Genomic DNA, 13,573 nt, shown 5'->3' with positions numbered 1-13,573 from the left:
AAAATGATATAAGATGCCAGTCAGCTGATCTTTGTTTACGTATACATACGCGAATTTGCAAAAATAATTAAAAATGGAGTGGAATACTGCAAAAAATAATCTGACAATTTGCTATTAAATATGTTGTTTACAATTTATATTAAATTAAAGCTACATCCATTTTATTTTTATTTAATATTTTTCTATTTTTCCGCTTCTATTTGTTTTGTGTGTTTGTGTTTACAGTTATTTGAAAAATGTAAATAATAGGGTTATGACTTTTTTACAACCTCATATCCCTGTGTCATATTTGGATGAGCTTTTGCATAAGATTAGATAAAATCTTAATTACAAGGTGATTCGATAGAAAAAAGCTCACTCACAAAAAGCTTTTAAAGTTTTTATAGATGATCTTTTTGGAAAAAATTTGGGAGTCACTTTAAGCACATAAATAACTCAAAACAATCGTTAAAGCCACACGACATATCCAGAATGACATAAGCTTTTGTTTCTTACCAATTTTATCGTCATATTGTTACATAGGTATATATCATTTTATATCATATATAGCTTTATTCCACGTATCACATAAACTGAAAGTGGTTTGTGCGAGACCTTTTTCAATATTTAAATGGAATAAAAATTATTTTAGTCATTAATAGGCAAAATGTCATTTATTCGTGCAACAGGAAAAAAATTTTGGAGCATTTTTTTTTTTCATAGGATTTTCCAAAAAAAAAAATTGTCAAAGTGGTTTGTGCGTGACCTTTTTTAATGATTAAATGGAATGAACGTTATTTTTGGCATTAATAGGCAAAAGATCATTCACTCTCGCTGCAGGAAATCATTTTTGAGAAAAAAGGTCATAAAGTCATAACCCTAGTAAATAAACGACACATGAACATAGTTGCCAATATTGGTACAGACTGCAATAGTTGCATTTTAGGAGCAAAAAACAGTGTTGTATTTCAAAATATTTCGATTTAACATTTGATTTAAAACAAATCCAAGTTTTGAGTTGATTTAATTTTGTATGGTAAATCAAGGTGGATTTGGGTGGATTAAGCACTTAATGTCCAATTTACATTAGCAACTTTTTCGTCATTTAGAGCTGTTTCGTCATTTATTTGCTAAAACAGGCAACATTTTGCGTCATTTACCATACAAAAATAAATGACGATAGCTACGTCATTTATTCTAAACAACGCACGAAAACACCATACTTTTATACGCAACCCTGCTTTTTCGTCATAAACTACCAAAAAATGCAACTGTTTTATGATGTCTTTGTTTGTTTGTGTGTGTTGTAGAAAAACAAAAGATGACAAAAGTGAAAATAAATGGTTAAAAAACTTGCAAAAATTATGTATTTTTGTTTTTGGAATTAATTTAAGTTATTTGATACACATTTGAAATTCCTATTTTTCTGAATAAATATGTATATTGGGTGCGTGTGTTTGTGTTATTGTATAAGTGTGTATGTGCGATTGTGTGCGTAAGCAAATGACGCAAAAAAACAGATGTAAATACACTTCATTTGATTCTAGGATTTCGTAAAACGAAATCATTTAATATGCATATGTAAATTGGACTTAAATCGAAATAATGCCCTTAATCATCGTATAAGGGTATAGTCTAAACGGGCTATTAAGCAATGGAATTGACAGTTGGAATCGAGTGGATTTCGTAAATGTAAACTTAGCATTAGTTGTTGAAATTCATGCATTTACCTTATACCCCGGTTAAACTTAACCGGATTAACCCAGTGAGTTTGGGTTTCAAATGTCAATTCCATTAGCGTCAAATAAATCCTATTATGCTATTATATAAATTTTCCTTGTATATAATTATTTAAAAATATATTTGCACAACATTTTTATTTACAATTATTATTTTTTTTTTACAAAATAACAGTAGTCAATTTCCAATCCAAAAGACCACGATTATCTAGCCAAGGTAAAATGTTTAACATTTGCTTCACATATTTAGGATTATTGAACATAGAATAAACCATTTTTGATTTATCATTGATGTAGTTTTCCAAATAGGATTCCTCGGATTTGTCTAAAATTACTGCAGGCAAGACTTTGGATACAACCATATAAGCTGAAAGGTAATACAAGAAATAACTTTAAATTAATAACAATTGATTATCCAAAGAAATGGGCAATAAATTTCAAATCTATAATTAATTAATTTGTATCTTATTTATAGTTTTACTCACCAGCCAAACCATTTTTCAGCAATGTCCCATGAATATTTATTAATTTCGGAAGAGGACGGGTATACTGCAACAGCTTAAGATTTTCCACCAAATGATCATAATAAAAACGTATGAAGTAGTCGAATTGTGTCAGTTTGATTTCAGCCGAACATGAGGACAATATAAAGTAGTATAAATCATTTGCCGGCGAACCATATTTGCCCAAAGCAAAATCAACAAAAAGTATGTCCTTAATTTTTCCAAAGGCATCATATTGAAACATTATGTTATTGGACCAACAATCACCATGATTGAGAACATTAAATTCACCCGAATTGACGCGTTGATTCTCAAGCAAAGAACTAACCAAATAATCATCACTTTTCTCCAGCTTTTCATAATAGCTTTTGCAATTTGGCCATTTCTTTAATTGCGTAAGGAATCCAGTTGACTTATTAAATTCAGTTAAAATTCCGCGATTCTCTTCACGGAATATACCTGTAGTAAAATCTTCACCGTACGAACCATATTTTTCAACATAACATGCTGAGGCGGCATGATATTCTGCCATTTTCTTAAGCACTGCTTGCATATGATCCATATCAAGACCCTCGATACGATTGGCATTTTTATAGCTTTTAACTAGTAAATCTTCCAGCAGGACGTAATCTTTATCGACATCTGCATCAAATGTATATGCCTTGGGACTGAATTCCACAGTTTTTCCAGCCTCGGCATAGAGTTGCTTGAAGCGTGGCAAAATTTTGTGATACATTTCATTTTCCTTGGGAAAGATACGAAATAGATCTAACATTTTAGCCATAGCTTCATTGGTCTGACAAGCTTTAAGGAAAAATGATACGTTTTTTGTATTACCATCTGAAAAATAAAGAAAAAATTATATTTTAACGGAAAAATTAAAAAAAATCAAATTACAAAAATTTTAAATGTTTAAATCCACTATTTGCTTCGCTTTATGCGTTAAAACATGAGAATATGTGACGATTCACGAGATTTTACATAGAATTGAGGCGTGTACCTATCAAAAAAAATGAAAGTCGTGGCCTGGTTAAATATAGTAAAATATGATTAATTGCAAAGGTTGCATACAAGGGAATCGTGACAAAGCCACAGCGTTCATTAATGATTTTACTCTACCATGGAGGTCGATCTAGAGACGCATAATTTCATGCAATTTTTTCAATGAAATCGCTCTAGTGTGGACCGGGACTTTGTTCACGCTCAGTTTCACGTAAAGGATTAAAGGGCCAAGTACTACCTAATTCCAATGCTATACAATTCATTTGAAATAGGTAGTACTTGGCCTTTAATCTTTTACATGAAACAGAGCGTGAAAAAGCGGCGTATTTCATTGCGTTTCTACCTTAAGAAGCCTCGCCGCTTGACTTGTTGTGCTTCATTTCAGACAAAATAGAATCAACGTTCGAGTTAAGATTTGAGTCGTTTTGGTCGTTTTTCATTTTTGGATGTGGACAGCGCTGGCGTCGACATTTTTTTCTCAGTGCCCAACGGTAAACTTTACTCGAACGTTGATTTTGTTTTCAGTTTTTAGTAAATCTTTGCGAGGTTTTTACACTGTTTTACACTTTTTTGAAATTGAAATTTCAAGGACTTTCACCGACACCGATATCATCCACCATAATGACCCCGGCACATACGGTCCGTTGTGTGACGCGTTGCGCGTTGAAAACAACAACCATATGAAAAATGTGTAAGTAATGCCAAGTTTGTTCTTGAAGTTTTCATGTGGTTGTTGTAACGTAACGCTCAACGCGCCATATGTGAGGAGGCCTTAAGTCGGTGAGATGCAACGGGAGGCGTGAATGGGTACATTTCAGAAATTGTTCAGGGCCGACTTGCTGAGTGAGTATAGCGATAGGGATTATGTTGCTTCGTGCTACGCCCACCTGATCCCCAGTGAGTCGTCGGCACATACGGTCCGTTCAGCGTCGCGTTACAACAACCACGCGTCACGCGTTGAAAACAACAACCACATGAAAAATGTGTAAGTGATGCCAAGTTTGTTCTTGAATTTTTCATGTGGTTGTTGTAACGCGACCAAAGAAGAAAAAGGCAACCTAGTTCGAAATTGGCTCGGCCTTCTTTATTATTTTATTTTATTAAAATGTCAGAAATGATGCAGGAAATCAAGGCAAAGACGAGGCAACTTATGTACCCAGACCTAGATTGAATTGCTTACGCGCCATATGTACCTTAAAGAAGAAAAGGGAAACCTAGTTCGAAATTATTTTATGTTATGTCAGAAATGAAGCAGGAAAGCAAGGCAACCAGGAGAGGCAACTTATTACCCAAACCCTGATTGCCTTGCTTACCTGCTTCATTTCTGACATAATAAAAGTAAATGAGTTAAGACGAAAAGGCAACACAGTTCGAAATTTGTCCGGCCTTCTTTATTCTTTTATTTTTATTATGCCAGAAATGAAGCAGGAAAGCAAGGCAATCATGCGAGGCTGCTTATGTACTCAGGCCTTAAGTAATGACCAAGGTGGCATAGAGCAGAGCAATTAGATAGTTCCAAATTTTGCACCGTGAACGAGGGCGCACCCGCCAGGACTAGAGGAGACTGCTATAGTTCGCCTGACATGTCCATCGTGTCACATGGTTTGACGACTTACGTGACTTAGCGACCTGTCAAATGGAAAGGATTCAGAGAATTCACCAACCAACACTTTAGAGAACTACCCTATCCCTCTGATGTTCGGGTAGCAGAAAGGATGTTCCGAGGCATTATCACAGCTACTACCGCTTGCCATATTCCCTCTGGTCGAGTACCTGAAATAATGCCTAATTTCCCAGCAGTGGCAATGGGATTAGCGAATGAGAGTGATGAGCTTCGCCGTACGAACCCTAGCGTCCCCAGAGTCAGAGAATTGAAAACGGAAGTCAATAAGTTAGTCGGTGAATACAAGCAGAAAAGGTGGCTAGAGTATATGAAGGGCAACGGTTAAGGCGATCGGACATCTATCATGTTTAACGGCGTGGTTATGACAGATCCGTAGAGGCCTGCGGGCTACTTTTGCCGACAATTTATCGAGTGCCCCTATGGCGACCGGGCGACGAGAAGTGTTTATGTCGTTGGCTGGAAGAGATCGCAAACGACATAAATGGTTGATGGTTACAGATGTCCGTTGATGTTGCAGGCACAAAATCATCCAAATCGCTTTGACTTTACGGCATTTCATTGGTGATGCTAAAACAGCTGCATGACCCAGGAGTGAAATATTTGAATATGGTCCTCAACCTATCGTTAGCCACCGTAATAGTTCCCGAAGCCTTGGAAAATGGGCAGGGTGGTTCCGTTGCTGAAATTTGGCAAGGGTGCCAGCAAAGGGGAATCGTAAAGTTCGATCGCATTTCTCTCACCAGTAACAAAAATACTTGAGGCGTTACTCTTCCCCCAGCATCTGAGACTGTTATCCAGTTGTGGATCACTGCACCCCATTTTCATAGATTTTAGCCCAGGTTTCAACCAGAACAGACCGTGCCATAGAACAATGATGGATTTGATACGGTCAGCCATGATAAGCTGTTCGAGAATGTCGAGAATAGTACCTTCAGAAACAAGAAATTCAAACCCAGTAGACTAAATCAAGGAGTTTCCCCTGATGTATATATAGAAACCAAGGCATATTTATATAAGGTATATTCATGAATTACAACAACTAATAAATTTACAAAAACAACATTGTTGTTATTGAAAATTTAATGTCAAGATAGATAAAGATATTTGGTCTGTTACATTACTACGAGAATCTACTAATTTTTACTATTTTTTTTCGATAACATAAAGGAAAAAATGCTATCGTAGTAAACAATAGTAACTTCTTGCAGGTTCTGGAACAGAGCAATTGATTAATGGGGTCGTTTTAAAAATGTTCTCAGGAAAAACATAAATACGTTTTAAAAATCCTCTAAAATAGAAGAAATTTGAATCAAAATGTATATATACCCAGCAAAATGTTTGTAGCCAAAGAAGTAGTTAAATCATGAGTGCAAGTGATTTCGGACTACATCTTTTTACGTGAAAGAAGTCATGATTTTTACAAGGGCATGGTGCAGTGAGGATACTGTCTAATTTACTTCTTAAGCACACATTTTGCATTAGTTCTTTGTAGTGAATAAATCACAACAACATATGATTCAACTACTTCTTTGGCTACAAACAAAGATGTAGTTCGAAATCACTTTTATTATTTTTTGTATAAAAATTACTTTTTATGGATGCAAACATATTGCTGTTAATATAATTAACAAGAAACAAATTATGTTCTTTGTCTTTTTAAGTTTTTTTTTTTGCAAAATTTTGAAATTTTTGAAATGTGAAAATTTTATGAAATGGATTCAAATCGGACATTGTCAAAATGTGAAGAACGGACTGCATTTTTCATGACTTTGCGTGGACTGATTCAAAAAAAGCTATTCAATCACTACTTCACAAGGAACAACTTCAAATAAATTTTGCTGGGTAAAGCATTTAGAACCGTCGTAGGTCATTGTTATTACACGTTTACGATGAAAATAAGTATTTTATGGTAGCAAATTTCGAAGTTTCAAATTTCATGAGTAGAACCTATTACATTTTGAAACCCAAATTTACAAAAAAGGTAAAAATACAGCTGATTGTCACTTGCACCTTATATAAATGTGCCTTGACTCAAACGAAATTGGACTTATTTGACGTTTACGCTACGGAATTGACATTTGTAACCCAAACGCACCAAATGTCGTCATTTAAGTTGATAATTCCATGGTAAATATGTCATATAAATACCTTGTTTTCCACAACTGTAACCTACATACATACGTATGTAATAAAGATTACATGAAGAGTTGGAAACAGCTCTACTGATTGTTACTTCAGGCTATTTTCGCATTTTCATTTCTCGGTAAGTTTCCGTGTATAGATTAGATAGCCCTTCAAAGCCATAAAAATTCGCTACAAATGTTACAAACTTTTTAAAAAATAACCATCGAATGTCCCAGCTGCAGTTTTGATGATTAACAAATTCTAAGCATCGCTCCACATTTTCTCAGGTACAATAAATATATTTCAGAAAGTGCGTCAATACGATAAAGTAGGCTTAGTAAGTAATTTCTGTAGTGCAATTCTCTAACTCATTATAGCTCTGTTCCTTTATGTGCAAGAATCTTCAAGTTTTACCACTTTTTACTCGAAAAGCGTTCCTTTACTTCGGACACCATACCATTCATATAGGAGCAGTTTACAACTTTTGCCGGTTTTACCATTTTCAAAAGTAAAGGAACAGACCACTTTATGGTAGAATAATAAAAGGTAGTCGCATCTGTCAAATTTAGGTAAATACAACCCTGTACAACAGAACAACAATAATAAGTCATGACATTTAAGAATAAAAACAAAATAAGTTTGTTATTAATTTGTGTTTGTGAAAAAATATAAAATATTCGAATATTCTATTTTATTACCATGACTATTACTATTCTTGTACCATGACTTATTATTTGAGTTACCGAAAAAATCGGTAAAATTAAAATGTAATTAATGGTATTATTCGGAAAGTTAGAGACCAACAAGTAAAAAAGTATCAGTCGGCTTCGCCGACAGAGATATACCCTCAGCCTGTGTGGACTGAAATACTTTTTTCCAAAAAAAAAATATATGTTTTTAGGGGGGTTTTCAAAATATTTGGCGTATGAACCGAAAAAAGTATGGATAGGATTAAAGCTCAAAAATCGATATCGATAGATAGGGCTTTTTATCACACTAGCCTAGGATTACCTTCGGTAACAAAAAGTCCAAAGGATCCTCGAACCACACGAAAATGTTGAACATTTGTGTGTGTGGTAGCACAAGGATTCGACAGATAGGGCCCAAATTTGAACATAAACTAAGTTTCGACAATAATTAGAGATCCAAAGTTTGGACCAAATCGGTTGCTACGTCTATGAGAAATTGCGCTTACCATTTTAGCGAATATTTTTTCGAACTTTTATGGGGGAGGTACCTGAAGGAGTTGACCTATAAGCATCACCTTCGAATTTCATCTAATATTCGAAGAAATATTACAATATCCATAGTGTGAACGAACGCAGTATTCGTTTCGAGCTCTCCAGCCACTACATATGGTGTCAAGGCCTGCGTACATAAGCTGATCTGCCTGATTGCCTTGCTTTCCTGCTCCATTTCTGACGAGCAAATTTCGAACTGGGTTGCCCTTTTCTTTTTTATTCTTTTATCAGAAGTAAGCAAGGTAACCAGGCAAGGCAGCTTATGTACGCAGGCCTTCATAGAGGTTTTTACAACTTTCGGGCTGTTACCCAGGAAGTATGGACTTGCCCCTGAAAAAAACTTTTACTGTAGTAATTGAGGCAGCGAAAGCAAGTTGGTTCAACAAAAATCAAAGTGATTCGAGAGCAGGGGCTGGATTCTTGTTCTATGAAAATTTGAAATGAAAAATATTTCCTTTATAATTTTTTTCATTTGACAGCTTTCTCCTTTATAAAAGTTTTCATTTCACTTTTTCATAGAAACAGAATTGAGCCCCAGGTCTTAAAGTGAATTTATCCGAAATTTTGGGTGGGAGGTACCCGAAGGAGTTGACAAATATAGTCCATATTCAAACCTGATCTATATCTGGTAGATATATTAGGATGTGTAAAGTATGGACTATATCGGCCACTCCAATCAAGAGTTATCGTGCGCACAATTTTTCCGAACATTTTTGAACTTTTGTGGGGGAGGTACTTGAAGAAGTGGACCGATATGGCTTATCTTCGAACTTAAACTAAGTTTGCACAAAATATTAGGAAGGCCGCATTTTGGACCGAATCGGCAGATCCGTTCGAGAGTTATCTTGCGCTCCAACCACTACACACGGTGTCATAGGGGTTTATTGTACCTTTCAGGCTATTTTCTCAGGAAGTATGGACTTGCCCCTGATGAAAATTATACCGTCGAATTAATGGCAGTGAATGCACGTTGCTACAAGAAAAATCAAAGCGATTCGAGAGCTGGTCCTAAACTGAACTTTTCCGAATTTTTGTGTGGGAGGTACCTGAAGAAGTGGACCGATTGAGTCCATATTGGAACCTCATCTAAGTCTGGTAGAAATTTCACGATGTACAAAGTATGGACCAAATCGGTTACTCCCTTCAAGAGTTAGCGTGCGCAGAAATTTTCCGAACTTTCGTGGGGGAGGTACCGGAAGGAGTGGACCATCTTCGAACTTAAACTAAGTTGGGACAAAATATTACGAAAGCCAAATTTTGGACCGAATCGGTTGATCCATTCGAGAGTTATCGTGCGCTCCAGCCAGCCTGACAGACAGAGGAACGGACATGGCTAAATCAACTCCAAATTGTCTGAAACACACTTCATCCAAACATACTTGGGGTCTAAAAGCATTATTTCGATGGGGCACATGTTGCCCGTATGAAAGTGTATACCCTCGTTAGCATAAAGGCCTGCGTACATAAGCTGCCTCGCCTGCTTACCTTGCTTGCTTCTGAAAAAATAATAAAAAAGAAAAAGGCAACCCAGTCTGAAATTTGCACGGCCTTCTTCATTCTTTTATTTTTATTATGTCAGAAATGAAGCAGAAAAGCAAGGCAACCAGGCAAGGCAGCTTATGTACGCAGGCCTTAAATGCTGAGGGTATAAAGGCCTAGGTACTAAGCTGCTTTGCCAGGTTGCCTTGCTTTCCTGCTTCATATTTGACATAATAAAAATAAAAGAATAAAGGAGGCCGAGCAAATTTCGAACTGGGTTGCCCTTTTCTTTTTTATTCTTTTATCAGAAGCAAGCATGGCAACCAGGCAAGGCAGCTTATGTACGTAGGCCTTAATAAAAAGTAGTCGTAAACTCTTGTGCCAGACATTGAAAATAGCACATGAAAATTTTGTAGCTTTTAGGAGAGAGCGGAGGTAAAGGAGCTCCCTTTCTCCCTTTTTACCCAAAACCTCAAAATATTTTCATGAAAATTTTTATAGTCTGGCACAAGACAAACTTGTACCGACAGCAACAGTCTTGTCAACTTTTATTTGTTTTATTTTTTGTCTGTTCCAGAACTGCAAGAATCTACTAATTTTTAATATTTCTCCGATAACATAAAGGAAAAATCATTTTTGTAGTAAAAAATGGTAGCTTCTTGCGGGTTCTGGAACAGAACATTTATTTTTTTGTATTTTTATTTGTTCCATACTCTAAAACCAAACGTTGAAATTTTCATACGAAACTTTCACAGTTTTTTAGAGAGAGCGGAGATGAAATAGCTCCTTCACGTCCGCTCTCTCCCAAAAGCCGTGAAAGTTTCGTATGAAAGTTTCAACAGAATTCGATGAATTCTTAATTTAAATGTGCTGGCATGTTGCAAAATATTTTGTTTTGGTGTTTTTTGGGAAAGCCGAAAAGTGATTGTGATCATGGTTTAATAAGAAAGGTTAGCCAAAGCTTTATGTCAATTTAAATTTTTTCATTCGAGTATGCCTAAAACTTCAAAACAATATAAACAAACTGTGTATGTGTGTGTGGTGTTTGAATAATATGCCAAACAATTTTAAAAACAATCGAATTCAATGATTTTTAAAATTGTTTTTAGACCATTTGTATGCAAGAAATTGGTGAGATTTGCATTGAAACAATAGTTTATCATATTCACAACTCGATTATGTGGAAAAAACTTAACTCTTCATTCATTTTTCGCGTTTTTTATAAAATGCTCAAAAGATGCATTGTAAACAAACCGACTTGTTGCTTTTATTTTGAAGTTTTAGGAATTCAAGAAAAACAAGGGTTCTATAGATTTTTTTCATTTAAATCTACCTCTTTACTTATACCATGAGTGTGATTCTAATTCATATGAGAATACTAGACACTTAAAGAGTTCGTTTTTTTGCTTAAAAGGCATCCTTTCAAAAACTGAAAAGCCAATTGATAATTCCCTTCGCCGGGATGAAATAATGATATTGGTAGCGATCAGTACCAATAGAAAGTAATGCTGAAGTTAAGCCACCAGATTGAAACTTCAACCAAATTAAAACAAATCGAAAAAAATAGTAAAAAGTTACAGATTCTTGAGTTCTGGAACAAACCAATAATTTTAAGAAACAGGTGTACACGCTTCCATTTGTTCTGCAATTTTGCTTTATTGCAATATTCGTATGAAACAAACAGACCGTTTTATTTTAAATTTTCTTTTACTTTCATGTCAAAATTTCAGTGAATTTGCTGTTAGTGTGGTCCGAGAAACATTTCGCTTACATGTTGCCACCTTATGCTAGATTTACGTTTACGAAATCCACTCGATTCCAACTTTCAATTCCATTGCTTAAACGTCAAATGAAATCCAATAGATTTCATATGAGATTTCATTTGACGTATACGCAATGGAATTGACAGTTGAAATCCACTCAATTTCGTAAATATAAATGTACTATTTCCAAACGGCCCATTCAACCGTGATTAGCCATCGATGGGATTAAGAAATAATCCCCTTTTACTACCTACATATGTACCTAACAAATCATTTCAGGAAATGCAATTGTTTAGGAATAAGATTTAAAACTAAAACGGCTGAGATTAAATATCCATTGGAAATACTTGTAACAAAAATTCACAGGTAGAGAACATTTTACAAAGATAGGTATCAAGGCACATTTATAGAAGGTAGAAGTGACAATCAGCTGTATTTTGTCTTTTTTTGTAAATTTGGTTTTCAAAATGTAATAGGGTCTACTCGTGAAATTTGAAGCTTCGAAATTTGCTACGATAAAATACTTCTTTTCATCATAAACCTGTAATAAAAATTACATACGAGAGTTCTGAATGCGTTATATTTACATTTTGATTCAAATTTGTTCTATTTTTGATGATTTTCAAAATGTATTTATGTTTTTCCTGAAAAAATTTTTCGAACGACCCTATTATTCAATATTTGTCTTTGACAATTAATTTTCAATAACAACAATGTTGTTTTTGTAAATTTGTTTGTTGTTGTAATTCATGCATATACCTTATAATAAATATGCCTTGATAGGTATCATATTTAGTTATTAGCTTTGTTCCTTAAGCTGGGTACACATTGTCAGTTTTGAATGACAGCTTTGTTGTTGCTTGTTAGTGTGGCTGTTCATTTTTGTGGTATAACAAAAATACCGTATGTGCCGGGGCCATAAGGCCCATTCATACATCTTACCTTAAAGTCCATTTAAAATAATTGTTACATTTTGTAAAAACATGGCAACATCAAGCAAAAAAGACTGTACACATCAAATTTACTCAAATCTTATTGGTTGATTTGGATTTGAGTGGATTTCAGATGTAATTTCATTTGACGTATACGCAAAGGAATTGACAGTTGAAATCTACTCGATTTCGTAAATGTAAACGTACTCTAAGGTTTAATAGTAAAATTGAACTGCATTATAGTACGTTTATATATAACAAGATTTAACAAACCCACTGGGTTTCAAATGTCAATTCCTTGGCGTATACGTCAAATAAATCCTCATTAAAAAGGTTAACCCTGCAAAAGGCTATAATATAAACATGGCCTTATGCACTATGTCCAATCTTTACCATCGTATGTCTTTGCTTAATTATATTTTTTAATAATAGTTTAAACTTATTTGCTTTGAAATTACTAGACATTTCTTTCACTTACTTTTCAATTCCACATCTACATTCAAACGCATCATCAATGATGAATAATGTTCACCATCTTTTGAGGCATTTTCAATTTTAACATTTAACACTTTTTGAAAATCATCACCGATAGACTGAGATACCGCTGTATCCAGACTAATTTGTTCTAGCCAATTGGGCAACTGCGAATCTAAAACAATATTACATTTTGGTGCCGGAGCCATAGTTCAGCGACCGTTTAATTTTCCCGTTCAATTAGTAACTAAATAAAGTGTATCGGATTACAGGCAATGAAGAGCCTCAAAGAGCGAAGAAAGTGTTTATTTTCCATCAAACTTGTGTCGATATACATACATATATAATCTTATCATTAGGTTTTTTCGTTACTTTTTTTGCAAACAAAATTGATATTGATTATCAAATTCGATCATTTAACAAATAAACGTTGATAATTTCTGTTGTTTATGACCCTAAATATGTATGTAAATATGAATGTGAAAGTATGTAATTTGTGAGTTTTTGCAGTTTGTTTATAATAAACATATACCATTTGTATATGGGGAATGGTGATATTTGCCGGTAGACATATAAAGGCCTGGGTATATAAGCTGCCTCACCTGCTTGCTTTCTTGCTTCTGATAAAAGAATAAAAAAGAAAAGCGCAACCTAGTTCGAAATTGGCTCGGCCTTCTTTAGTCTTTTATTTTTATTATGTCAGAAATGAAGCA

The 13,573-nt window shown here is 34.6% G+C and overlaps 1 protein-coding gene across 1 annotated transcript; it reads right to left on the bottom strand.

Annotated features, from left to right (window-relative positions):
• Positions 1–1,801: 1,801 nt before the first annotated feature.
• On the bottom strand, positions 1,802–13,109 carry LOC141405546 (uncharacterized). The gene is made up of 3 exons (XM_073990010.1): positions 12,865–13,109; positions 2,204–3,061; positions 1,802–2,085 (listed from the first exon to the last, which is right to left on the bottom strand). The coding sequence occupies exons 1-3, from the start codon at positions 13,067–13,069 to the stop codon at positions 1,880–1,882; spliced, it is 1,269 nt and encodes a 422-aa protein (XP_073846111.1). The 5' UTR covers positions 13,070–13,109; the 3' UTR covers positions 1,802–1,879.
• Between the last annotated feature and the right edge of the window lie 464 nt (positions 13,110–13,573).

The sequence above is a fragment of the Musca autumnalis genome, unplaced genomic scaffold, assembly GCF_047663935.1.
Source record: "Musca autumnalis isolate F117 unplaced genomic scaffold, ASM4766393v1 scaffold_5, whole genome shotgun sequence".
Lineage (NCBI taxonomy): Eukaryota > Metazoa > Arthropoda > Insecta > Diptera > Muscidae > Musca > Musca autumnalis.
Note: the sequence above shows the minus strand (reverse complement) of the source record. Positions and strands in the feature narration are given on the sequence as shown.

What these genes read in the sequence shown, in the direction of transcription:
- LOC141405546 (XM_073990010.1), bottom strand. Translation starts at nt 13,069, where the DNA reads ATGGCTCCGGCACCAAAATGTAATATTGTTTTAGATTCGCAGTTGCCC. An exon ending in TGTAGATGTGGAATTGAAAA is followed by an intron (nt 3,062 to 12,864) that starts GTAAGTGAAAGA and finishes TTTATTTTTCAG; the next exon opens with ATGGTAATACAAAAAACGTA. An exon ending in GCTGAAAAATGGTTTGGCTG is followed by an intron (nt 2,086 to 2,203) that starts GTGAGTAAAACT and finishes ATTACCTTTCAG; the next exon opens with CTTATATGGTTGTATCCAAA.